Consider the following 27,402-nt stretch of genomic DNA (forward strand, 5'->3'; position numbering starts at 1 on the left):
TATAAATGTGATGTGAACATTTTTGTCATCTTTTATGAAATGAGAGCATTTTGGAATCTTTTTCCTTTGTAAGATTTTTTTTAAACTGTCTTTCATTTTTTTTATTTTATATCAAATTTACTATGAATACACAAACTTTGTATATGGATATTTTGGTTATTTTCTAGGAGATAAAGGTATGATGTTCAAATTTCCATTGAGATAAGGTATTTATAAGAATATTTTGGTTATTTTCTATGAGATATAGATATTATGTTCAAATTTCGATTGAGATAAGGTATTATGATCATTTTCTGTACTATATAGGTCAATATGTTGGTCATTTTTCTATGAAATAGGGCTCATTTGGTTAGTTTTTATTATATGGGGGGTGTATTGTCATGTTCTGTGAAAAGGGGTGTTTTGGTCATTTTGTATGAAATATGAGCTTTTGGAGCTTTTTTCCTTTTCCGGGCAAATGAAATTCCATCTCCCATATTGAGTTTCAGTTGCCCTTATTTTCTAGGTTAGTTTGTCCTACTCAGTGGTCCAAACAAATTGTGAACGAGAACTTTTTCTACAATAAGTTTTGCCCCCTAAAAGTTATCCTACAATTAAAAAGATCCTAAGTGTGTCAGACTAAAACACTGCTCTCCGTAGCCATGCATTATTTCAAAAATAAATGTTTGGAGCTAAAACACGGTTCTCATGTGCCACCGAGAAACCGATTACCTTTTTGTGATAGGTGCACAGGCATGTCATGGTGCCATGAAAGAGTCATGCTGGGTCCAAGGATGGGATTGTTGCGTAGTCTATCTAACTATTGAGGGGACATTAGTGGCATTTAATCACGGCTCAAAGGCACGAGTGGTTGCTTCATCTCCTTAGGCCCTTGGTGGGGTTGAAGAGCCATGTAGGAATATGGCACGTGCATGAGGCACAACCAAGCATAGATTGTGAGTTATCCATATGGATGCTCCAACTTCTTTTGTCGAGGCTGAGGCCAAAGACGATATAGATGGATTGGATTCCCACATGTACTATGCATATATACTTGTGCTAATACTAGTAATCTAGTATCATGGTAAGCCTCAGCACCATGGTACGTCTTCTAGGTGCTCAAGGTGGTTTCGGCCATGCCCTCGCGAGATGGGAGGTCTTGCAGAATGATCCATGTTGCATGCTTTATGCCCTGGATTATCGAAGCTTTTGGGTTTGGCAAATTGGTACGTGGCAGAAGTCGTATGTTGTAGTAGTTGCCGGAAACTCCTTGGGCGGGTGGGAAACCCGTTTCCCCTAAAACGCATTTCTCGTGGGTGGGAAACTCGTTTCCCCTAAAACGTGGGAAATGCATTTCAAAAACATTTCCAAAACATGATAAAAAAAAATTGGAGAAACGTTTCTGAAATGCTTGGGAAACATATGAGAAACTTATGTAAATCATGTGTGAAACGAGTGATAAACTTTTGCAACACTCGTAGAAAACGAATGTGAAATGTGTAGGAAACATGTGTGGAACTTACGAAAATCATTTTGGAAAAAGCACATCAAAAGTTGTGGAATAAAAATTGAAAAAGAAAGCAATAGCATATATTGTAATATAAATGAAAAAAAGTAAAATTCAAATAGAAATTTGAAATTAACAAAATTTAAATCTACAAAACCATGTATCTCGTATTTTCCTTGTGTTTCATGTGTGTTTTTTCTATCGTTTCTGAAACGCTTCTAATGCGTTTCCGAAGACGTTTCTCATACAATTTTCTATCGTTTTCTCGTTTCTCATTTCCCCTATATTTTTTTCATGTGTTTCCCGTTTCCGTTTCACATTTCGTTTCTCGAATTCATTTCCCACCCCTGGTAACTATGCGTTGTACCATGGCAGGCTTCAGCTATCCGAGCAGTATGTGAGGACTTGTTCTACAATACTGCAAAATGTCTATTGGTGCGATTCGAGTCAGAGGACTCGCCAGAGGGTAGCAGTGTGTCTAGACGTGGCCTTGACTCTAGATGGATGTAGCAATTGTGTGACACTAACGGTCCTACAGGTTGGTTCACGTCATGGGTCCAAGCATTGGACAGTTTGATTGTCGGCATTTGGCAGACTTCTATGTGGCATGGGCACGCCTTGTACTTGGACAAATTTGCATAGGGCTGTATGTATTGTGTTTGGTTACTTGTGATGCAGGTAGATCACAAGAAGTGGGCTTAAAGTGGAGCACGAAGAGTGTAAGCTACCACCATGGATGCGCTTGAGCAGCTTGTAATTCTTGAACATACATAAAAAGACAAGGGGTGGCAGGTGTTTAGGGACTTCGAGGCCTTGCACATGAGCAGGTTGGCCTTAGCATACGGTATTCTAGGGCGCCTCAACGCACAGATCAAATCAATCCTGGATCACATCGAATCTGGTCAACATGGTAGGAGGTAAGTTCATATTTTGCATCAAGTTTGATCACTCTCAGAATGGCTTCCAGTCACTGTATCACTCTTTAAATAAACAGAAAAGTAGTACAAAACAATACAAAATTAGAGTGGAATCTCTAATCAAATTCTACACCATTCTAAGAGAAAGCATGAGCTTCTTGGAGCTTAAGTAGAGTCTCTTCCAAGCTCGGTCTCTCACATTCGGATGCTGCTGTACAAAGAACACCCATCAAAAGAACGCGTTGAAATGCAACTGAATTGTATGACCCGTTCAACCGAGGATCTGCTAGTGCACAAGGATTTCCTCCTTTAAATACCATATCCCTTGCCTGTATTAGTGAAAACTCGCTTGACTAGGTCAAATCAATTCATTTTACGGAATCATAAGAAAACTCGTATTTGTTCATATGATAGGATTTTAAATTCTAATTTATGTAAAGAAAACATGTATTTGTTCGTGTAATAGGATTTTAAATTATAATTTATTATTATAAATATTAAACTACCGATTGCATTGTAGTTGTTCTTATGATTACATTAGAAACCAATTAATTTCATGCTGATTTTATGAATTATGTGATCTGGCAGTACTCATTCTACCAGATCATTCTACTAAAATAAATTCTATCAAAATCTTGTTTGAAGAACATTTTCAGGTTACTAAGCAGTACCTCGTTTACCAGATATCGCGAGCCAGAAGCACTAAAATCGACTGTCTTCCTGCCTGTCAGCAGCTGAAGAAGCACAACCCCAAAACTAAAAACATCACAGGGTTTTGTGGCCAAATCATTGTCCAATAATCCATTGGTAATTCCATTCTTGCAGTTCGATAAGCCGTAGTCTGAAAGCTTGGCTTCCAGCTTCTCATTCAGGAGTATGTTTGTTAGCTGAAACACATTGATGTTTAGTAAGATGCATGCCCAAGAAAACCAAAAACCATGACCAGAATGTACGTAAGACCAATGATCATGTGCAAAAACTATACACCAAAATCTAGAGTGGAAATCATTTCAACTATCCAGTTGGTTCACATGGCATAGTCCATTTCTTGGATCGGACATAGCCCAAAATTTGCACTGACAGAATGAGCCTGACCATCCAATCTATCAATATCTTTGGGCCATGGCTCATCCTCGATGTGGCCTATCAATTGTGCAATCCAAATTGGTCAGATGCAATGACTTGTGTTTTTTTTTTTTTTTGAAGAAATTCACGAATAATTAGGAGAAACAAGATAATCTATCCACATCAGAGGTCAGAAGTTGCCCAGAATACTAAGCTATGTTTGTTTTGGATTTTGAGAACCGTTTGTGAGTCCAAAACTGATTATTGGACTCAAAATTAAACACAATTTTGAGTTAAATAACCAGTTTTGGATTCACAATCGGTTCTCAAAATCTAAAACAAACGAGGTCTAAGAGTTTCTTGTAGAGCCCGTTTGGGCTAAAACGGTCAGCCAAATCAATAGCACTCCTAGGGACAAGAGCAAAATAAGTGGTCTTGAGGTCGAGATGAATGGGTCATCTGCTAACTTTTGACGTATAGCTAGAAAAAATGAAAATGAGTGAAATACACCAAATTGTTCTACAATCTTTCATTTTAGTTTTGAATTTTGAGTCCACAACTGATTCTTGGCAAAAATGGGTGTTTGGTTCGCAATGTAGAATCAATTTGAGTTCTAAATTGATTCTACAACTATGAACAAAACACCAATTTTTGTCAAGAATCGGTTTGGACTCGAACTCGTTCTTAAAATCCAAACAGACAGGGACTTAGGGAATAACCTTGAGGTTTCCATGAATCATTTTTTCCAAGGGGTTTTTCTGTAAGAACCATAAACCTTGTGCAGTCCCAATCGCAATCCATAGCCTTTGCTTCCATGTTAAAGCATTTGACTTGCGGTTACCTGATTGATAGGAAGTATTGCAGTATTGCATATTGGTCAGCAAAAAAAAACCAATCATTTTGAGATTAATTATAATGAAGATGACCATGATATCTATTATAGGATTACAAATATACATCATGTTGATATTCTGGAAATTTGCAGGTATAAAAAAAGAGCTCACCTAAAAGCCAACTCTCAAGATTGCCATTAACACAGTAGTCATAAACCAACCACTGTTCTCCTCTGTCGCAGTAATCCAATGTGCTGACCAGATTGGGATGCTTTACCTTTGCCACCTTTCTTATCGCATCAGAAAAACCTTGAAGCTTCATTTCCTTTTTAATTCGCTTCACTGCAACCTTCTGCCCACTACGCATCATTCCTATATAGACTTGACCTGTTTAAAATTAAATGAATAAGTAGCTTGCAATAGCCTTAGGCCCTGTTCGTTTAAGATTATGGCAACTGATTGTGAGAACCAAGCCTATTATTGGACTCAAAATTATGTTTAAATTTGAGTTCAATAATCTGTTTAGAAGTCAAAATCGGGGTGTCATAATCTTAAACGAACAGGGCCTTAGTAGTTTGTTATGTCCTGTCTGTGATACTGGTAAGCACCATAGGAGAAACTGAAGCATTGTGAAATGACCACACCAAATTATGTTTGGGGACATTTTATAGTTGCCAGATATTGCTCAATAGGTGTTGCCCCAGTTGAGAGCTGCAAATTTTACACATCGCACTTCACTAATGGTGTTTGTTCTAGATTGTTTCCTCTGTTTAAGTACATGGAATTCCAATCATACCTAATGTCCCTTCTCCAATCAAGTTGTAAATGTTGAAATTATTTGTAGCTTTGGAGATTTCCTCTTGCGAAAACATGTACAGACCAGAAAAGGTAAATGGGCTTGCAGTTGCACAATCATCCGTTAGTGATTTCATGACTGCAACTGCAACAACAAGAAAAACATATATTAATTATTTGATATCCTATTAAGGCACGTATGATCGACTAATTTTAGAATTTATACTCTTACTCTTTTCTCTAACCTGATAAATTTTCTATGTCCTTTTGGCTTGAATCTCTCAGTCGTTTATTTGTTATCTTGTAAAGAATAGGAGCCAATACCACCAAAAACAGTGCCACCATAATTGTTGAGACAAGGAGGATCTTAGGGCCCATTAAAAGTCCCTTACCTTCCACATTTAATCAAAATATTTGTTAGAACTCAAATTTTGTCGCATTTCTAGATCTAAATGGCAATTTTACCTTGTCCGTGTTTTTCTGTAGGCCATGTAAAGCCTGTAGAACATGCAGAAGAAGATTTAATCAGTCCAATTACCCAAGGAGGAAAATATTATTTCATTCATTGAAATTATTATTAACACATAAAATAATGACAAGACCAAGTAAGAAACAACATTCGGCATTAATACTCAAAAAATATCAAAAAAAAGGAAAAAAAGGAAGTCAATCTTGATTTTATTTTTTGGATTTTCTTATTAAAAAGTTCATAAAAAATTATGGGTTAAGTGTTGAAGTTTCTAATAAAAAGATAGATCAGTATCCTTCCTCAACAAACTGTATTTCTGCATGTATTATTTACATGCATATGTATGTTTTATATTTGATAAAATAAAAAGGAAAAATTAAATATTTCATCACATAATGGTGGGTTGAGATTAAAAAAAAAGTAGAGAGAGAGAGAGAGAGAGAGAGAGAGAGAGAGAGAGAGAGAGAGAGAGAGAGAGAGAGAGAGAGAGAGAGAGAGAGCTTACTTATCTCTTCCCATAAACAGGAAAAAATCCCTTGAACCCAATTAACAGAGCCAGCATTAGAGCTTGCAAGAGCAACAAGTAGAGATTGGGAACATACACTCCCACTCCATGGATCCCCTCCTCCCTCTCCATTACCTTCTTTCAGAGCTTGCAGAGATTTCCTATATGAATCCAGGCAACTGAAACAAGCGTCATTGCTATACTGACCCATCGACAAGTTTCCACACTTTGATTGAAGGACATTGAATCTATCTATCCCAAGTGAACCCACAATCGAATTGACATTTCTTGAGCACATGCTCATAGGAGATGAAGAAGAGATGAAGTCCTGTAGTCTACAATTTGAGAGGTTCATTTGAGTATGGAGCCCCTGGAACATGTCAATACAGTCATTAGCTTGAATTGGATCGAGAAAGATGGATTGAGAGATGTTGGCTTTTATCGCCATTGCCTCGAAGAACTGTTGGAGAGCTGAGTGACAACACGAAGGCAATGTTTGAGCTTGGTATGAGTTCATGGAGTCGCCCAAGCACGCCGCTTTTCCTTCGAATGAGATTTGCTTGAAATCTAACGTACATGTATCTGAAGAAAATTGAAACTTTGTTAGAGATTGTGGAGAATTTGGACTGTGTACTTGTGTTAGAGAAGTGGGTGTTTGTTGTTGTATGTGGGTTGTGGTACTCACTTGATTTGGTTAGGTGGAGATTGCATTGAATGATGGAGATCAAGAAAAAGATGGTGTAATTCGCCATTGATGTTGGTGATTGAAGGTCTGGTTTTGGTATTGAAGGTTTGGTTTGTCTTGTAGATGGGAAATAAGAGCCGTTGAGATTGGGATTGTGAATTAATAAACCTGTGTGGCTTCATTAGCTACTTAAATGAGGGTGGTTTGGTAAGAAAATAAAGACAACCATCAAATATAGTTCCCTCAACGGAGAAACATCATGGGCATCTTCTCTTACTTTTTCAAAGCTGGTAGAATTTTTTGAGAGGAAATTACACTGTTACTAACAGACATGGTCCCAATCTCCCAATTGACCATTGACTAAGGGCCTCTTTGGACACCCATAAAAATATTTGTATATGATCTTATATGCAAATTGTTTTGAAGCGAAATACAATTATTTGCAAATAATGGTTTTACTAGTTTCAGAAATGTTATAGTAAACCATATTTGCAAACTAGAACCAACTCTGGAGGCATCCGAAGAGGTCCTAAAACAATCCGATGAACAACTCAATTTCATCAGGTGACTTTGTGGGGCACTAGCTGGCCAATTTTAGTTTTTCGTGGTCAGTATTGCCAAATTCATTCCGGACTATTAATAGCTTGTGGGTATTGTAACAATCTCTACACGTAACTAGGAAACTGTAAGAGCAAGCGTAGTGCAATTACTAAAACATGGGTGTGTGGAAATCATTCGCCCTTTAAAATCAATTTGGGCATTTGCATTATTTCCCAAAAGTCCTTTCCCTTTGTGCAGTACCACTGTGAGTGGTAAATTAGTTAGAACTAAGAAGGAATGGGTGCCAAAGTTAAGAGATCAATTCCAAGCTCACTTATAGAGGGACAATCATATGAGGCTGAAAAAGAGCCAAAACTCTCTCTCTCTCTCTCATAGTTTTAAAACCAGCTACAGTTTCTAACAAAACACATATCTCCAGTGTCCCAAGTGGGTGGGGGGCAACTCTCACAAAATTACGAACACTAGCTGAAAGTTTTGCACCTTTTTTATTCATTCAAACTACCATTCTTCTTACAAGTGTTCTCAGGCCGGCACAAAGAAGACAAGGAGACACAAAATAAAAAAGGGACACCCGTCAACCATTGACTTGAATCTAGCGGTTTATGGAAGAGTTTCATGCAATAAATAAGGGAAGTTTGAATGGTTCCTAGTGTTGTTTGGGAACTCCTCACCATCTGGACAAACAAGATCTAAGATAGATTCCTGGTTTTGTATATGTATGTGCCGACCCACATTAAATGAGGACTAGATTGGCTTCCATGAAAGCTGGTTAGCTTTAAACTCCATTCCATGATAAGCGTGGCTTCAAATGGCCAAATGGGCCAGCTAGCTGGACAAGTGTAGCCCGATTCGATCCATATGAGGCATCATTAGGTCACAATTTTGAGTCTAATATTCAGTTTTCGACTCTTACAATAAAATTAAGGAAAAATTACATTTACACCCCCTATAGTTCTGACACATTCAATTCTAACCCTGACTTTCAAAACGTGACAAGTACACCCGTGAGGTTTCAATTTGTATCAGTTAGACCCTTCCGTCAATTGTCCGTCAGTTTAACCTGACGGAAAGACTGAAACTAACCATGGTTAATATTTTAAGGACAGAAATACCTTAATTTGCAGAGGGATTAGGGCTACGCCATTTTCCGCCGTCGCCTCCACCACAGACAATCAAACCCTACCCATGGCTACATCAAAACCCACATTTCAAGAAAAAAAACTTTGATAAAAACAAAAAAAGCCCTAAAACATTACGGTTTTTGTGCAAATCATTATAATGATATGAATGGAGACAAATAAAACTCCTAAATGGAGTGTTTATGTTGATAAATAAACAAGAGTTTGAATCAAACCCTAATCTTTTGTTTTCAAGTATGAAAACCTAATTTTCAGTTGGGGAAGATAAGGGCATTTTGGTCATTTTCCCCTCGCCGTCTGCTCCGTCACGTTAAAAAAAACTTCAGGGAGTGTACTTGTCACGTTTTGAAAGTCAGGATCAGAGTTGAATGTATCAGAAACTAGATGGGGTGTATCTGTAATTTTCCCTAAAATTAAGGCAAACTAGTAAGATTAGATCGAGAAATTATATGGTGACCGCCCTTTACATATAAAGGGTGGATAGAGAAAAAATCAATCACTTTGATTTTCAATCCCTTGATTCGAACCAGACTGACCCACTTCCCATTTGACATCAGATGAAGAAGAAAGTGGTCCAACGAATCCAGCTGAGCACAGATCCACTCTTCGAATAGCAGGCAACAATAGAATAGCAGCTCAACCCGATCCGTTCAAAACGGGTACGATATCAACGAATTTCTGGGGCCTTCCTTCGAGCATAATTTAAAGGCTGGCTTCTATGCCTTTAACGGAACAACTTATAATTAAAATGGATGGAAGCCGCACGCTACCTGTCTCTCCACCCGAACCGATGGGTGGGAGGCTTGCGACCAACTAAGAGTCTGCGAAGGAAGTACGCCACTCGAGGGAAGGCATCAAGCAATGAATTCTTCTCACCGAAAGCCCTGCCTCCAAGCCCGGAACAGAAGTAAGTCGGCACTCGTACCAATAGGAAATAATCCTACCTCTCCCTGCCCCTTGTAGGGCCACCATCCCTGGAGGAGAGAAGGGGATCACGCTGGACCCCTCTGCGTACAAGTTAAAAGTCGAAAAGGGGAGTTTAACCCTAATAAAAATCAATGGGAGGGTTTTTTCTCTCTCTGCCCTTCTTGTCTGAAACGGTCGGCCACCATATAGAAACTCAGATCATAGATTCCAATGAGTCAACATATGCAAATTTCAAATGGGCCATCTCAAAGCACCTACACTAGTGGAAATTTTCCCTAACTTTTCATTGGAAAATGACCTTTCCAAGGTTTGTTGACCCGTGTTTAGGTAAAAAGTATTTGAGATAAAACTTTCCATTTTTTTCCCTAGAATATTTTTAGCAAAAATATTTTTTTACTTACAAAAGGGCATTACTAGAAAAAAATAATAATTCCATGGTCACAAATATTGCATAAGATTAGAGTTTTTTAAGCAAATAAATCTTGATTTCAGGCACCTTTGGCTTTATTTCCTGGAATATTGGCTGTACTGAATGGTGAGGGGACGGTGGGAGAGGGATATATATCAGAGGAACTAAGTGAGGATCGAACAAGAAAAGCCAAAAATAGGAAACAAAAAACTCTATTCAAAATAGGAACAAATTTTTTCTTGATTTTTAGCGAGTCGTGCCCTCTCAAACCTCTCTCCTCTCATCCGCCCTGACATTAATTTATGCTCAACTCAACTAAATCTTTGCCCCAAACTGGTTGGAGTCGTCCCAGACACTAATTTATCATGAAAAAAATATTCTTGGTTCCCACACATGGTTAGAGTAATTATGTGGAGCTGATTTCACCTCCATGGGACTAAGTAAGTCGCCCAAACTCAGTCCATTCACTTCCTTGAATTCAGGATGTAGGTAAAACAGCCTTATTTTTGTCAGCCAAAGTTTGGTGTATCAATTAAGGACAAGTTGGAAACATTTTTCTTAAAAGTTAATTTGGCCATTACATTATTTTTCAATGCCTAATCAGAAAATACTTTTCATCTATATAGGGATTTAATGATTTATAGGCAAAAAATCCCAAAAGAAAAAGATGTTTTGTTTGATGACCCAAATAGATTATCTGGTGGGCCATGCCTAAATCATCTCCATTGTCAAGTAATCCTAACCCTCCAATGAATGAATATTTCTCTCATTTGGGATAAATAGCTTTGCTTTATTCGAAGTTTCGAACCACCTTCATCCGATTGTGATAATTGTGGGCCCATATGCCTCAAAATGGACGGTTTGGATCATTCAAAACTTTGCCACCTAAACCAATGAACGGGTATCACTCTATCCTTTCTTAATGGCTGCTATAAGAGCAGAAATACAAGCAACAAGGTGCCTCTCTTTTCTAATCTCACCGCTAGAGCTTCTCTTCTATCTCTGGACTTGGGGGACTTTTGAATTGGAATTCCTGGAATTTCTGCTTTCTGCAGATGGCTTGCAGACTTGCAGATTCGAGATTCCATTTCACTGTAACCAAATTTCCCTATCTCTAAGCTCCAAAATTGTTACAGGGGGCTTTTGTAATTACTGTTTTTTCTTCTTCTTTTGTCTTCTTATATACCATGTTTGATTTCAGGTCCCCCATCAAAGAGCAGTTCGTAGTAGTGCATCTGCACTGAAAAATTCTCCTGGTATGTTCTGGTCACTTTTTTAAAGAGCCCTTTTTCGTTTTTTGTCGGTCTCAGACAGTTCAATCATTTAATAAGGAACTTTTTTCTTTGTGATTTTTCATACTTTGGGTTTGAATTTAACTTCTCAAATAGGAATTGGGTTTTCTTTGATTGAAGGGATAGTTTGATGAATGAGTGCATTTTCATGGGAATATTGATATTAGATAAGTCATTTTTTAAGTGCTGTGACATGGTTCATTTACTTACATTGTTCTTTTTTCATCTGTAGTATTATTGGTAGAAGAAAGTGAAAAGAACTATGTATTGCTGTATATTGATATAACTGACTCTCATGAACGCAAAATAAACGTATGACCATGATGGAAAATCACCACTTATGTCTCGCATTGTGATGACTGATGATATATTGTTCCTTTCTACATTTAAAGAATGCATGCCCTTATGGCCTCTTTTGATACCTCTAAAAATTCTTTGCACATAATCTTATGCACACATGGTTTTGAAGATGGATATGATTTATTGGTTGCAATTTTTATTTTTTTTTGGTTTTTTATCTTGTTTTTTGCTAGGTAAGCTGGCTTGAACCCACAACCTTGTGGTTGCCCCCACAAGGGACCTTCCAAATGAGATATGGATCATTCCATTTGTTTGCAAATATTGGTTATAATGGTTTTATAAATGATGTACTCAATGACTTCGAAAGAGACCTTGGTGTCCAATTTGTAAATAAGATTAACTTAGAAGTTAGAACTAAATTTATTTGTAAATAAGAACCATTTTTGGTGGCATCTAAAGTGGCCCTTAGTCTCTAATTGTATCATCATGGTAGGCAAACAAATATGTATAGTGTGAACCTAATCCCAGTTTGAGACCATTGGTAGTTAGTCTAAGTCAGTTTATACATATCAAAATGGGAAACTTCTAGAGGTTGCGAATTTCATCACTTCCAAGGAGTAGCTTTCGTACTTATGATCTGCTGTTGCACTTTTGCTGTTGTCATAGATCCAATAACCAAAAACTTTTTTATTGTTTGGTTACCTTTTTAAAAAAAAAAAACAAAAAAAAAACCAAGAACTTTCTTATGCCACCATTATTCTTGGCTCAGACTCTACCTTCTTTGATGAGAAGACCTCTATAATTGTACTCGATGCATCAAAATAAACTCAACTCAACTCAACTCAACTAAGCCTTTGTCCCAAACTAGTCGGGGTCGGCTAATGAATCCTTTAGCAAATTTTCATGAAGAAGGTGAAAGGATCTACCAGGCTCAAATTGACTAAGTCTAATCCTGACACTAGTTGGGTTCGTCTACATGGATCATTTTCTTCCATTCTCTCCTATCCAAGGTCATCTTCTCTGTTATGTTCCTAGCCATCAAGTCTTTCCTCACTATTTCTATCCAAGTTGTTTTCGGTCTGCCCCTACCTCTTTTTACTCCATCAACTTGGCACGAGTCACTTCTTCTCACTGGAGCATCCAAAGGCCTACGTTGGATATGCCCAAACCATCTTAAGCGGTTCTCTCTCATCTTCTCATCAATTGGTGCCACCCCCACCTTTTTACGGATGTCTTTATTTTTAATTCGATCTAACCTTATGTGACCGCACATCCATCTAAGCATTCGCATCTCCGCTACACTCATCTTATGCACATGCTACTTCTTGGTGGTCCAATATTATGAGCCGTACAACATAGCTGGCCTCACAGCTGTCTTATAAAACTTTCCCTTCAACTTGGTACGTATTTTACGGTCGCAAATAACTCTTGAAGCATGCTTCCACTTCAACCAACCTGCTTTTGTTCTGTCGTTAACATCCTCTTCAATCTCCCCTTCCTTATGTAGGATTGAACCAAGATAGCGAAAGATATCCCTCTTAGGTACCTCCTGTCCAGTCATATTTACTACATCCTCGCCCCGCCTCCTTACATTACGAAAAGTTGCACTCCATATACTTTGTCTTAGTCCCACTCAGTGTAAAACATTTAGATTCCAAAGTAGTTCTCCATAACTCTAGCTTAGCATTACCTCCTGCTTTGGTTTCGTCAATTAATACTATGTCATCTGCAAATAACATACACCACGGCATCTCATCCTGGATACCCTCTGTAAGTTCATCCATAACTAACATAAAAAGATAAGGGCTTAATATTCAAGATGGGGTTAGACCGTTTGATTGTGGAAGGGGACTCCCTTAAAATGATCAAGTGGTTGGATCACAAAATTCCTTCTCGTTAAATATGCTTTCCATATAGGCAGCTAGGAAGTGGGGGTGACAAAATTTCAAGCTGATCAACTTGGCTTAGATATAAGTTGGGGATAGTACTTAGCTGTTATTAACAAATTTATAGCAAGGGAATCGTTTGACGTATCGATCACTTATTTAGGCCCTGTTCGTTTAAGATTTTGCCAGCCGATCGTGAGTCCAAAACCAATTATTGGACTCAAAATAAAACGTAAAATTGGGTCCAATAATTATTTTTGGACTCACAATCGGACGGCATAATCTTAAACGAACAGGGCCTTAGACTGGCAACAAGCATTGGGGGTTGGTTCATGAATTTTTTGATAACTTTAGCACTAGTGTCTCCGGAATCAAGGTATCAAGTGTTGTAGGCAAGAATGTCACCTTAGAATCTTTATAGACTTGATCTTCTTTGTTGCCGTTCACATTCCTCATTGGGTTAAAGGAGTCAAACGGATTAGTCTTAGTTGAATCTTTCTATCTTTCCAGATTGCAAAGACCAAGATAAGTAAAATCAATTTGTTATGGTACATCACAAGGTCATTTAGGAGATGCCCTGGGCATGCTTAGTGGCTGGATATCAGATTATTAGCAGTGGGACTGGAGATTTATGTTATTTGTGATGGTTCCCTGGACACATTATCATTCCATGCCCCTTCTCTAGACAGATTTTGGATCTTTTCTTCTATATGGAGCATCCTTCAATCATTTAGATCTGGAATAACTGGTGCTTGCCCAGGATAAACATGTAATTGGCTCGCAGGATAAAATTGTAAATTGAAACTTTTCATAGAATTAAATATATTTTTTATTTTAGAAATGATGAAGCTTTTAGTTAGAAGTTTTTTATATTAAGATTTACATGTTAAAACATAACTTGTCCTTTACTGTTTGGTCTGTTTCCTGCCCACCTTCAGACATGAACTCATAGCCCATATGCATTGCAGTTATTTGGCCTATTCAATGAGAAGGATATATCTGTTATTCTTCTTAAATGTCTTGCTCACTGGCATTCCACTTTGGATGGTGATTTCACTCATATTGATAGGTACAGTGGTGTTTTTTCTGTGCAGGGACAGGCATATACTATCTCAAATGGGGAAGCCTAATCCATCAAAGGAACAAGTTTCAGAAATGTTTGCATACCAAGAAAATGACTAAAATTGTACAGGCTGTGGCACTACCAGAATCCCCACACTTGCTGGACAGCGTGGAACAAAGAAAGCAGATATGTGAAAGCTATGGCTTTTCCCAAATTGGAGAACCACTTCCAGAAAACGTTACACTGAAAGATGTCATTGATACTCTCCCTAAAAAGGTTCGATATAATTATTTATTTATAAAAAGACTGTGACTTAACCACCATTTACTGTAATATTTATCGGTATCTAAAACATAGAAAATTTCTGTTAGGTATTCGAAATTGATGACATGAAAGCTTGGAGGTCAGTTTTGATATCAGTCACTTCATATGCATTGGGGATATTATTGATTTCAAAAGCTCCATGGTATTTACTCCCACTGGCTTGGGCATGGACTGGCACTGCAGTGACGGGGGTTAGTTTTGTACTATTTACTCGTTTTTGTGCTCTTGCATTTTAAGACCTGTTTTGGTTTCCTTTACTGATTTTTCTTTGGGTAAAAATTCTGATTTTTTGTGCTCTTGCTATCGCTTATATCCCTTGTTCTGCTGGTTTTGTTTATATAGTTTTTTTTTTCCTGTCAGTTTTTTGTGATAGGCCATGACTGCGCTCACAAATCATTTTCGAGGAACAAATTAGTGGAAGACATTATTGGAACTCTGGCCTTTCTGCCCCTGATATACCCTTACGAACCGTGGCGCTTTAAACATGATAGGCATCATGCCAAGACAAACATGTCTGTACTTTCTTCTCTCACCAAACTTCTTACTATTGATGATCATGGAAGCATCGCACTATAGTCTATATTCTCATAAAGCTCTCCATTAATTAGTAGATAGTTCCATGAACTAATTTGAGATTGTAATCTTCTGAGGTTGGCCTTCTATAGGAACTTTGATTATTATTAACGAAAATTTATGGAATTCAAGATACCCATACCATGAGGTTACCTTGAATTCACAAATACATAAGTAAATGCAACTTGTGAAACAAATGTCTTTATTAACTGTGCTTGTAAAAATCGATTTTGACAGTTTTTTTATGATCCAATAATTTCAACCTTGGAGGGCCCAACCTGTTACAAGTCTAGAGCATAAATGTCTATGGTAGTTTTGAACCCGGTGGATATAAATTAATTAGAGGGGAACATGTATTTGGGGAGAGGAGACTATCATAGTGGAAATAAGCTGTTCGTGTAGCAATGCTTGCCTTTGGCTAGGGGTTCTTGGGTTGAGATTAATCAACTCTTAGGTTAGGGCCTAGGACTCAAGGTTGACTTTGATCCTAATGGAGTGATCTTTGACACCAGAGGAGGTTCGAAATCAGGTTATGGGGTTGAAAGGTGTTAGGCATCAACCCAGCCCCAAAAAAGTCAAATCTCTAATAATGCCAATAAGCTTCTTCAGTGATCTTTATACACATCTGAGTGATTGAAAGAAGATGCTAAAGCTATTCTAAGCTAACATGTTGTTAATGAGATTTAAACTTGCAAATGAATATACGATATACAACACAATTAAGCTCACATCATCCATGAACAAAAGTTTAATGAAGATGGTTTGAAATAAGGTGAATGAATGATTAAAGCACTAGATTAACACGGAACACTGAAGTTCTAATATGATGGACATGTATACTAAGATGCAATCAAACTATTTATAGAACGCATAGGAAAAGTATGAAAATAAAGGATGGAATGCAAAACTGGCCAGAACTGCAAACTCTCAAGTCACTTGGCAGCCTTCCATGTTGCTCAATGGGTCAATCTGTCGTTCGACAGGTCAACCCATCAATCGACTGGCAATTGGCTCCTGGGACACAATCAGTCCCTTAGATGTGATATGTCATATGATCAGGATTTTGAGATTAGTAGGGACCTTTGATTGAAAATTATGGGAAGAGTTTCATATCAATTTAAAATACTACTTGAAACTAAAATAGTATGAGAAAACTTAAATAGGAATTGAATAAAAATTTGAAACTTTATATCTAAACTAGTTTCATGAAACAACTAAATTTCGTAAAATAACTACTTTAGACTAACTAATCTTGCCGAGTCTGTGTCCAATCCAGTGTTTAAAAACGCGAATGGGACGTGGAACACGGCCAAGAAAAATCCTTGTCGACTTGGCGCGGATACGGCCAAGAATGTGGTTGACGCGGTCGTAACTCGGGAGAGTTAAAGGAGTTTTTATTGATTCTGTAGGGCAAAACAGGGAACCCGGCCAAGGAAAAGGGAGTCTGACTCGGGTGAGTCAACGCGGACACGAGGGAGTTTTAAAACTATGGTCCTATCATGCATGATCTACAACATGGAATGGCTAATCTATATTGGGAGAGTATAAATAATGAAGAAATTAACCATAATCTAGAGCATGCAATGAAACTTGGAACTAAAAGACTTCAAAAGAAGGAAATAGAAAACTAAAACTTGAAAATACTAAACTTGAAAATTACAGGAAGGTTTTAATTTGCCTGAATGTGAGGTTATAGGTTGGGGTGCTAGATCAGGAAAATCCAAACGATGCTCTAATACCAGCTACTAGAGCTAGAAATCATAATAGAATGACAAACACTATCTGTTTGAAGAATTACCATAACTTCAAAAGATTGAGTTGCCGAGCCAGAGGGTGGACCCGCTTTGAGTGCTGAAGTGGGTAGGCTATCTTCGATGGTTGCTGATGATCCATCAAATAGTAATATTTTTTTCTAAGACAATCTATTCATTGTTTCCCAACCTTCCATTCTCTATTGGCCCGACCGAGAATGAAGGATCTAGGTTTGTCATTTGCAAAGTTGCAATTGATATATTTTTGGAATACAATAAAATGAATAAAGCTATCATGCAAGTAGGGCAATTTGTTCCCCTACTATTTATCCCTATTTTTTCCTGTATCAAGTCATATTTTAAAGGGATAATTACATTTACACCCCCTCTAGTTTCTGACACATCCACTTCCACCCCTATAGTTTAAAACGTGACAAATACACCCCTGTAGTTTCACTTTGTTTAAGGTAGCCCCCCTCAGCTGAAGGTTCATCCATAGATTGAAGGGTTAGGATGATCCGATGGAGCTGATTTTTTGGGCACACCCTATCTATGTCAGGACCCATCAAATGAACGCTTTGGATCATCCAAACTATGTGGGCCCACATTATTTGGAACCTGTATTTGGTAGTGTTTGGATTCGGGTATGGGCCCACATTATTTGGATGATCCAAAGCGTTCATTTGATGGGTCCTGACATAGATAGGGTGTGCCCAAAAAATCAGCTCCATCGGATCATCCTAACCCTTCAATCTACGGACGAACCTTCAACTGAGGGGGCAAACCTTAAACAAATTGAAACTACAGGGGTGTATTTGTCACGTTTTAAACTATAGGGGTGGAAGTGGATATGTCAGAAACTAGAGGGGGTGTAAATGTAATTATCCATATTTTAAAGCAATAAGGATTCTGGCAATCCAATTTTGGGTTTTGTACGGATTCTGATTCTATACATAATGAGTATTTGGATTCAGTTATTTTCCAAAAAGAAAGAGGAAAGTTGCTATCCTGACATGCTAACCATGTTGACATGCTCTGACCAGCCGTTTTAGTGTGTCAACATGGTCCGCGCATTGGGCTAGCATCCTCAACAAAATGTTTGCACTTGAAACACAAAATATGAAGTAAATCTGTTTATCTATTTGAGGTTCTCTTTTGCTAGGCCGGGTTTCTTCTGGGTTATTGTATTTATATAATTTCCACCCATCTTTGCCAGTTTGCCTAGACAACTTTCTTTGCTTTTCTTTCAGGTTGTCCGAAGATACTGCTTGGCACCCTGTTCGGAGAGAAGAGATTGAATCATCCATTGCTTTACGCAAGGGAATTATATTAGGATATGGCATGTTTCGACCTTGGATGTCTATATCTCACTGGTATGATATGTATGAACTTCAGAAGGCGAAGAAGAACAATGTTTATGATGTTTGTTGGCAACCTAATGTGTCTATTCTTCATAGTAATTTTAGCATTTCTGAATTTCAAGTATTTTCATTTGATATTAGTATCTCTCAACATCATTAACCATCCTGGTAGGTTGCTGTGGCATTTCGATTTGAAAAAGTTCAGACCAAATGAAATTAAAAGGGTGAAGATAAGCTTGGCATGTGTCTTTGCATTCATTGCAATTGGATGGCCATTGATTATCTACCAGACGGGGGTCATGGGATGGATAAAGTTCTGGCTGATGCCATGGATTGGGTATCACTTTTGGGTATTACTTATTTTCTTCTTATTTATCGTTTAACTGTATTATTTGTAACTCATGTGAATACTATGTTCATTGTTCAATATGGAACTTTTCTTGGCTTTCTCTGGGTGGTTTTGATGTGAGCTAGAAATTTTACTCCTGATTGGTAGCATGTTATCATTCAAATTTTAAGTTTCAGTTTATCCCTAATCTCAGTTAACCCATATTTTTCCAGATGAGTACTTTCACAATGGTCCATCATACAGCTCCTCATATACCTTTCAAATCATCAGAAGAGTGGAATGCAGCTCAGTCCCAGCTTGGTGGGACAGTTCATTGCAACTATCCTCGGTGGTAATCAATTTATCCTACTTTGATGCTATTGTCTCTTTGGCTGTTAAAATGGGTGAGAATGTATTCTTAGTTCTTACCAGTTGCACTCATACACTTACCCCATCTGACTATTGGGCAGGATCGAGATTCTCTGTCATGATATCAATGTGCACATCCCACACCATATTTCTCCGAGGATACCGAGCTACAACCTCCGGGCTGCACACCAATCACTCCAAGAGAATTGGGGCAAGGTAAATTTGATTTTCCTTAGAAACTGATTTTGTGTACAACGAATCTGATTCACTTACATTTTCCTATTTTTGGGGCCATCAACAGTATCTCAATGAAGCGACATGGAATTGGCGTTTAATGAAGACAATAATGACAACATGCCATGTTTACAACAAGGAACGTAATTACGTGGCCTTCGATGACATTTACCCAGAAGATTCCCAGCCAATTACATTCCTTAGGAAAGTGATGCCTGATTATGCATGACTTTGTAGCTTAGTTTCCTGGTCCCATTTGATTCTTTCGTTTTTTTACCGAAATACTGGTATTCTCTTATTTTATTGTATATCTTGTTGGCTTTTTTGTCTACTTGTATGAGGGAAGCTACAGGAGAGTTTCATGTACGTCCATTACTTGCCTTTGCTTATAAAGTTGTCAGATGCCAATTAAAAAAATACTGTGCCCAAACCAAAAAAAATAAACATTATGTATTGCTACACAGAAAGTAGGTTACAACGAACCCTTTCATATGGCATGTCTGCTATATAATATATGGAATCCAATATGATTTTGTGTGGCTATATTTCCCCCCCCCCCTTTTCCATTTTCCAAGTGAAGAAACATTATTTAGTTAAAATACTCTGGCACCTATAATATGTATTTGTATGTGTTTCTGCTTATAAAATAAGAATTTCATGGCTTAAGTCCTAAATTAATTGACCTACAATTTAAAATTCAGCGTACCTAGGGACTTACTGTTACATAAGGAACTATTAAAATATTTTTTATGATGAAAAATTCAATGTACCCAAGCACGTTTCATTAGAGTATGAGTGATTAAATTTATTTAGATAAGAGTGGTGAAAAGAAAAGAGCTTTGGACCAGTCAACCCATGTGACAAGCTGAGCAAGAAGAAGGTTCAGCTCATATCTAAAATAATTTCTTGGAGCCCCACTATCACTGATGTGCATTGGACAATTTCTTTATCTGCTGACAGTGATATAATCTTATTAGACCTGATAAGATTACCAAGGCCTTGTTCGTTGTGTATTTTAAGTCCAAAGCTGATTATTGGACTCTTATTTAGATAAGAGTGGTGAAAAGAAAAGAGCTTTGGACCAGTCATGTAACGCCCCGGTTTTTCTTGAAAATACAAACTCGGTGCGTATAAAAATATGACATCATCTTTCTCAAAAACTTTCATTATTCTCAAACACTTTCATTATTCCCAAGATCTCAAATACGTTTAGAGGATTTACAGAAATTAGGTCTAACTTATTACATCGTAATTCAAGACATAGTTGATACACATTTAAAACATAATTGTTCTTTAGAACAGTTCTGCATTCAACTCTAGCATTCCTCATCTTCCATCTATATTTCACCTGGGTTTTGGAACCATAAAACAAGGAAAAGAAGGGGGTGAGCTCAAATAGCCCAGTAGGGTATAAACAACAAGTGATGTAGAATTGTCAAGCTCATAAGAACATGATATTTTGCAGATATGACATCTCATATGGAAAGAAAGAATAAGCACAACAGGCTTTCCAAACGTATAGAGAAAACTTTTAGAACTTGATATTAAGCATATATAGACTTCATTAAGCATAGATGCTTTCATTCATAGCCATATCTCGGCTCATTCATAGCCATACCTCGGCTCATAATCCTCTAGATTTACACTCTCTAGAGTCGTCATTACCCACGTGCACATGGAGGACTATAACGCGTCCATCCGTCATCATATCATAACTCAGTCCATATTCAGAATTAGGGTATCACAAGATAAACCCTAAACATAAACATATCTCATTGAAACAAGTTTCGGGGAAGAAAAACCTTTATATCAGCAAAAGAGAATCAATAGATAGGCAACCCTTACCTCAAAAACATGAAAGGAACACTCCTTACTTCAAATATAGCAAAAGAGAATCAATAGATAGGCAATCCTTACATAAAAGAGAATCAATGGATAAGAAACCCTTGAAACCCTTACTTCAGCAAAAGAGAATCAATAGATCGGCAACCCTTACCTCAAAAACATAAGGCAAGATAGGGGACCCTTACTTAAAAGAGAATCAATGATAGAAAACCCTTACGACCCTTACCAATAGTTTTCCGGTCACAGGTTTGTTTGAGCTTACACCTTGGAGTGAATAACCTGTAAATATTCTAATTTGTATCAAAGTCATGTTTTAAGATCATGTGGACCCCACATGCACTATTCATGTGGACCCCTCATGTTACTATTCATGTGGACCCCACATGTTACTATTCATGTGGACCCCACATTTTACATTCATGTGGACCCCACATGTTACCATTCATGTGGACCCCACATGTTACTATTCATGTGGACCCCACATGTTACTATTCTCAGCAGGTTTACCATTCTTTGATTTCGTTTATTTCTTGGCTACTATGCTTAGCAGTTCGCCTATGCTTAACAGTTTGCCTTTCTGTGCTGAAAGTTTACTTACGGTTACTATGCTTGCATTTCACCGTTCAAATAAGAGGGTAAAACTTGCATAATCTATAGCGAGTTATCGCCTCTTATGCATGTTTTATCCTGATTTACATAGATGGATATTTACATAGGTGGTAGAACCAACCATTTACTTTACTTTACGGTTACTATGCTAGCATTTCACCGTTCAAATAAGAGGGTAAAACTTGCATAATCTATAGCGAGTTATCGCCTCTTATGCATGTTTTATCCTGATTTACATAGATGGATATTTACATAGGTGGTAGAACCAACCATTTACTTTACTTTACGGTTACTATGCTTGCATTTCACCGTTCAAATAAGACTTGCATATAAAAGAAATACTTTAACTATTGAAAGATTTACCTTCTCCTCTCTCAGATTTCCTTTTCCTTCTCCTCTCTCAGATTTCCTTTTCCTTCTTCTCTCTGATTTCCTTTTCCTTCTTCTCTCTCAGATTTCCTTTTCCTTCTCCTCTCTCAGATTTCTTTTTTTTTTTTTTCCTTCTCCTCGTCTGCGAGCCTCTATTTATAGCCTTAACCTGAATTATTATATTATTATTTTATTTATTATTTTATTTGCATGAACAGTAACTTGAATTATTATATTATTAGTTTATTTGCTTGAATAGTAACTTGAATTATTGTGTGAGACCTACTTGTTGTGGGACCCGCTGGTGGTAGGACCCGCTGGTGTGGGGCCCGCTGATGTGGGACCCGCTTGTATGGGGCCCGCTTGTGTGGGACCCGCTTGTGTGGGACCCGGTTTTGGTGGGACCCGTGTGGGGTCCGCTGATGTGGGACCCGCTTGTGAATAGTACTCGGTAGGTCCTACTGTGAATAGTATTTTTACATAGTGCATCTCAATAGTGAACTTGCATAGCATTTCTTGCATAGTAATTTTACCGGTTCTTACAAGTCAACCCATGACAAGCTGAGCAAGTGGAAGGTTCAGTTCATATCTAAAATATTATCTTGGAGCCCCCCAGTCACTGATATGGACAATATGTTTATCTGCTGACAGTGATGTAATCTTATTTGACCTGATAAGATTACTCATGACATGTTCGTTCTGGATTTTGAGTCCAAAACTGATTCTTAGACTCAATTAAATGCAGTTTTGGGTCCAATAATCAATCTGCTGTGGACTGATCTAATAGGAGCAGGGCCTTAATGAAGATGGACAAACTATTAGCCGGTTGCTTATTGCAATTTAAAAAATAATGACAAGAAACAACATAGCTTTGAGCGTGGGTTTCTATTTGTCCTTGGGTGGTATTGAATGGTTGATGTTTTTCATTAATTATACAGCTTAATGTCCAAGTTCCAGTTTGATTTGGGTTCTATCCTCTGTCACGATTCATTATACCAAAGTCATTAATCAGTAGCTTGGAACTGCAGAGCCAAGTCAGTTTGGACTGAAAAATTAGCATTTACAGGAGAATCAAGCGCATTGTAAGAATTGAATCTGTATAAACCCAGAGGCCTTTTTCAAATTGAATGTGAACAATACCAATTTTGGGGTCATAAATAGGGAAGAAAGTAACCAAGTTTAGAGAATGGATGTGGGTATGGTGGGAAGCAGTTTGGCCCCACAATGGAACTTGTTTTTAAGCTAAAGCAACTTCACTGAACATTTAAATTACATGACATCATGGTCTGATGGGAAATCGAAAATGCCTGAAATTAAAGCAAACATATCAACTTTCATTCAAATTTACTTCATGTAGTGAAGGAACTTGGCAGTTGTACCTGCTCACATGCTCCTCGAACAATCTTTTTAAGGTATAGCTGTTGTGGAATCAAACAGGGAACATGGTTGCCTAGATCAATGGAAAAAAGAACCAAAGAGCAGATTACATATGGATTTGAATCCAACTTCAAAAGAAATAGGTGTAAAAGAACTGGTCAACCCAAAAAAGTAAAGGAAAAAATACGTACAGCTGACAGCTTTCTTTAGCACAATCTTCAAAAATAAATAAAAGCAAAACTGATAAAGAGAAAGCCTCTCAAATTACAAATTACAAATTGTGGTAGTTAAGCAAGCCATCTGTTTTTACTACAAAGCCACTCATTCTACATCAAGAAATTACACCCAAATCATCAGATATTGCATAAATTCTCCAAATCAAACTCAAATATACTTCCTTTTATCAACTAACACTACACTTTCCCTCCCCTTCTTCTCTTCACTGAGATTATAAAAGAGTCATGAAACTTGACACAGAAAATACTCAATTGAAGAAACAACTTCTGTTACACTAGATAATTGGAGAAGGCCTAGTCTCCCACACATCATACACATTCTCCTCACTGTGAAGAACAAAGAGCCGACCACCCCCAATTGAAAAATCACAAATTGAACCTCCATAACTTCTTTGTAGCCTAGATGTTAACACCCAATCTGGCCCACAAAAAACCGAGATACTATCATTCATGGACAAGAAAAGCTGGCCTCCATATGCTGCTAACTTGGGATAACATAACTCATCTGGCATGTTCCCTTTCATAAGCCTACTTCTCGAACTCCATCTCACACTCCCACCATTTATCCTCAAATCCATGAACCCTAAATCATCATACTGATTCACCATACAAACAGAGTTATTCTCCTCCATCACAGTGGCATCAAGAACCCTCTTCTCATCAACAGTGCGAGGAGCCCCAACGTCAGACCAAGACCAAACCATACTCTTCTCTCTAAAATCTATAAGACTTATATAACAATTATCTTTCCTAGGAAACAAAGTTGCAACCATCAAACAATTACTACCATCAAGCCATTGGAGTTTGTCAGCATCACCAAGTGACCAACCAGGAGATTCATAAAAGAAATCAACTTGTTTTCCAGTCACTTGATCCCAAACTCCAATTCCATACTCATTACTCCTACCTCTACAACTAGCAAAAATTCTATAATCTGAACTAAAACTCAAAGACCCAGCAGTAAAACTCTTAAACTGATCATCATGGCTTACCTGAAACTTATGTCTAAGATCACCTGTAGAAGAACTGAATAGTCCCATCCCTCCATAACCGCAGCCCAATCTCTCACACGCACTTATAACAATGTTATCTGAATCAATGTACCCAACGTCGTTAACTCTCTGATAATCAAGATTAATAGGTGGATGCTCTTCAAGCATCCAATTATAGACACGAACCATACTGCCATGGGCAACACAGCACCCGCCATCAGGGCCCGCACGGATGGCTGTGCCGTCCCCGGGCGCCTGACCGGATACCGAGCTAGCCAGCCGAAGGCGGTTACCGTCGAACGGCCCCCACTTTGCGGCCCTGACATGATCAAGTAGGCCATAATATAGAGCCTCTCTGTAGAGTAGTTTTTCAGGCATGTTGGCTGGGATGTGGAGTTCGCCGGTCCGGAGAAGGTCAAGGAGGACGGAGAAACATGCCGGATTCCGGTCAATGAAGTACTCCTCATGATCAGTTAAGTTCCAGTGTTCGTCCAGCATCGCTCCGAGCATCGAATTCCGGCCTGCGTTGGCAAGAGTTGTGGAGGATGTCTCAAATATTTTGCCCCCAACGTTTAGTCTCACCCTGTCTCTTCGAATTGCCATTGTTTTCGCTTCAAATCTTGAAGACCCAGATGAGATTTTTGAAGAAACGTGGCTGGAAAGAACCAGAAATTGAAAGAGATATGAAGATATTGATCTCTAGAAATGGAAAACTGATGGGTAATATTTGTAATTGACAGGATTATAAGGAAAGGGAACGAGGTTAAATGCTGAGAATTGATGAGGAGGATCAGAAAAACTGATGAAATTGGAACAGAAAAGATTAGAAATTTTGTGTAAACAAAAGCAAAATATGAGATTGAGGGGAAAACTGAGAAAACAAAGCAGGGAAAGCTGATGAAACCATGAGATTACTGAAGAGCCCTTATAAAATTGAAAAAAGTGGGATCTGGGTATTTATGAGACAATGATTTGGGAGATGGGTATTCATGTTGGTGTGATTTGGTGAAGTGGATTCGGAGATTTTGGAGCCGGTCTGATTTCGAAATTGATTCTTCTTCTTCTTCTTTTGCCCTGTTTTTATGGGGTTGGTCAGTCTTTCCTAACATTTGAAACTTAATTTATTTATCCGAGTAGCAGGTTAGTTAAGCCTGCAAGTTTTTCTCATAAGGTCAGGTCTGTCTCTCTTACCGCAAAAGAAAGCCGGTCATTGGTCTCTCCGGAAAATGAGAATATAGTAGACTTAAAATTCAAGTCATACACGGAAAGTGAGATACCAGACACCTTAAATAAAATTAGCAATTTAATTTCATGTTTTCTTCCATGAATTAGAGAAAAAGTAAAGCAAATTTGATTTAATTATCCATCTTGAGCTGTTAATTTGATTTAATGGGTATTTTATTTCTGTGGCCCTTAATAACAGCTGACAAATTTGCTACTCCACCATTTCATTTTGAATTCCATGTGAGGACCCACACGGCAATCCAGACTATCCATCTAATAGGCCCCACTGTAAAGGGGTACTGGCTAAAAGATGCCACAAATTTGACAAACTTAATCATTTGATTGAGTTATTACTAGGGGCTTGTTCTTCGAGGCTTCTTATTCTTCGCTTCAACGAACAGAATCATTTGCTGTGCCATGAGAAATGGGTTTGGCAAATGGCAAATGCCATTCTCATTAATTTTCGCATTCTCTGCAATGAAAAAAAAGCACAAAAGCACTGTAGGGAAGAGTTACTGAACATAGCCTAATTGAATGGGTAAGATTTTTTGGAAGTATGCTATCTGTGGTTGGGATTAGCTTAGATCTCCATGTGGGTCCACTTGCTGTATGATGCTTGTGGCATCTTATTAACAAATGCCGTAATATTTATATTTAATAAATATAAAATAATATAATTGAGCCGATAAAAAAAAACTAATTGACGGTACAAATAAGTAGGTAAATTCTCAACTTGATGAGAGGGGGTCATTTTTTAGGATAAACAGTAAACTTTTAAGGTTATAACCTCAATTTCTCTCTGTAAATCTATGTTTTTGTCATGTAATTCTTTCTTGGGTAATACATTAATGACTTGGGAAATGATATTGCCACCCATCTCTTCTATTTAATACGTAAGCTGCACAAACCAATGAAATATACTATACAAACGAGTGGCTGTGGCAGCTCCCTTATGATTATTGTAATAATAAGATATTTAAAAAACAGGAGTTGAGAGATCTATCTATTATAATATAGCATTTCAGAATTTCAATTTGATTCATATATTTATTAATTATTTTCACATGTGAACTTCTCTGGTGCGATCATTAACATTTTTTTTTTTTTTAAATCCCCAGTCTTTGAAAATTCAAATTCAAAACTCCATTAGGGCCCGTTTGGATGCCGAGAAGATTTTTTATCCGGATGTCTCATATTTGCAGCCCTTTTTGCATTGTAGTTTGGATTGGATCAAATTCTTGGATTTCTAATTCAGCAGTTGACAGTGAAAAAATTCAGATTTCCAAATATGCTGTGGAAATAAGAAGATGAAAATCCACAGATCTAGTAGTTTCCTTCACCCTCTTAGCTTCTCAACCCTCCACTAGGAAGTACCCCTTCCCTCTCTGTCTCCCTCTACATGAGCTGCCGGATCTATTCAATTTCTTTTCAAAACTCAATTCCAAATCTAAATACAAAATGGGAAATATCCCAACGTG

At 37.8% G+C, this 27,402-nt stretch overlaps 3 protein-coding genes across 3 annotated transcripts; 1 reads left to right on the forward strand and 2 right to left on the reverse strand.

The window, feature by feature from the left end:
* Positions 1 to 2,540: 2,540 nt before the first annotated feature.
* On the reverse strand, positions 2,541 to 6,518 carry LOC143878706 (PTI1-like tyrosine-protein kinase At3g15890). The gene is made up of 8 exons (XM_077380955.1): positions 6,071 to 6,518; positions 5,562 to 5,594; positions 5,342 to 5,488; positions 5,098 to 5,241; positions 4,473 to 4,688; positions 4,188 to 4,309; positions 3,075 to 3,290; positions 2,541 to 2,732 (listed from the first exon to the last, which is right to left on the reverse strand). Exons 1-8 carry the CDS (start codon positions 6,516 to 6,518, stop codon positions 2,541 to 2,543), a joined length of 1,518 nt encoding a protein of 505 aa, XP_077237070.1.
* A 4,210-nt stretch (positions 6,519 to 10,728) lies between these two features.
* Positions 10,729 to 19,815, forward strand: LOC143879547 (omega-6 fatty acid desaturase, chloroplastic-like). The gene is made up of 10 exons (XM_077381987.1): positions 10,729 to 10,885; positions 10,993 to 11,047; positions 14,364 to 14,608; positions 14,704 to 14,847; positions 15,017 to 15,168; positions 18,231 to 18,353; positions 18,514 to 18,691; positions 18,903 to 19,021; positions 19,140 to 19,254; positions 19,340 to 19,815. The coding sequence occupies exons 1-10, from the start codon at positions 10,847 to 10,849 to the stop codon at positions 19,499 to 19,501; spliced, it is 1,332 nt and encodes a 443-aa protein (XP_077238102.1). The 5' UTR covers positions 10,729 to 10,846; the 3' UTR covers positions 19,502 to 19,815.
* Positions 19,816 to 23,585: 3,770 nt separating this feature from the next.
* Positions 23,586 to 25,925, reverse strand: LOC143879548 (BTB/POZ domain-containing protein At2g24240-like). Its single transcript, XM_077381988.1, has one exon. The coding sequence runs from the start codon at positions 25,301 to 25,303 to the stop codon at positions 23,984 to 23,986; it is 1,320 nt and encodes a 439-aa protein (XP_077238103.1). The 5' UTR covers positions 25,304 to 25,925; the 3' UTR covers positions 23,586 to 23,983.
* Between the last annotated feature and the right edge of the window lie 1,477 nt (positions 25,926 to 27,402).

Source organism: Tasmannia lanceolata, unplaced genomic scaffold (genome assembly GCF_043159265.1).
Source record: "Tasmannia lanceolata isolate RefF3 unplaced genomic scaffold, GAP_Taslan_0.1 ptg000006l, whole genome shotgun sequence".
Taxonomy (NCBI): Eukaryota; Viridiplantae; Streptophyta; class Magnoliopsida; order Canellales; family Winteraceae; genus Tasmannia; species Tasmannia lanceolata.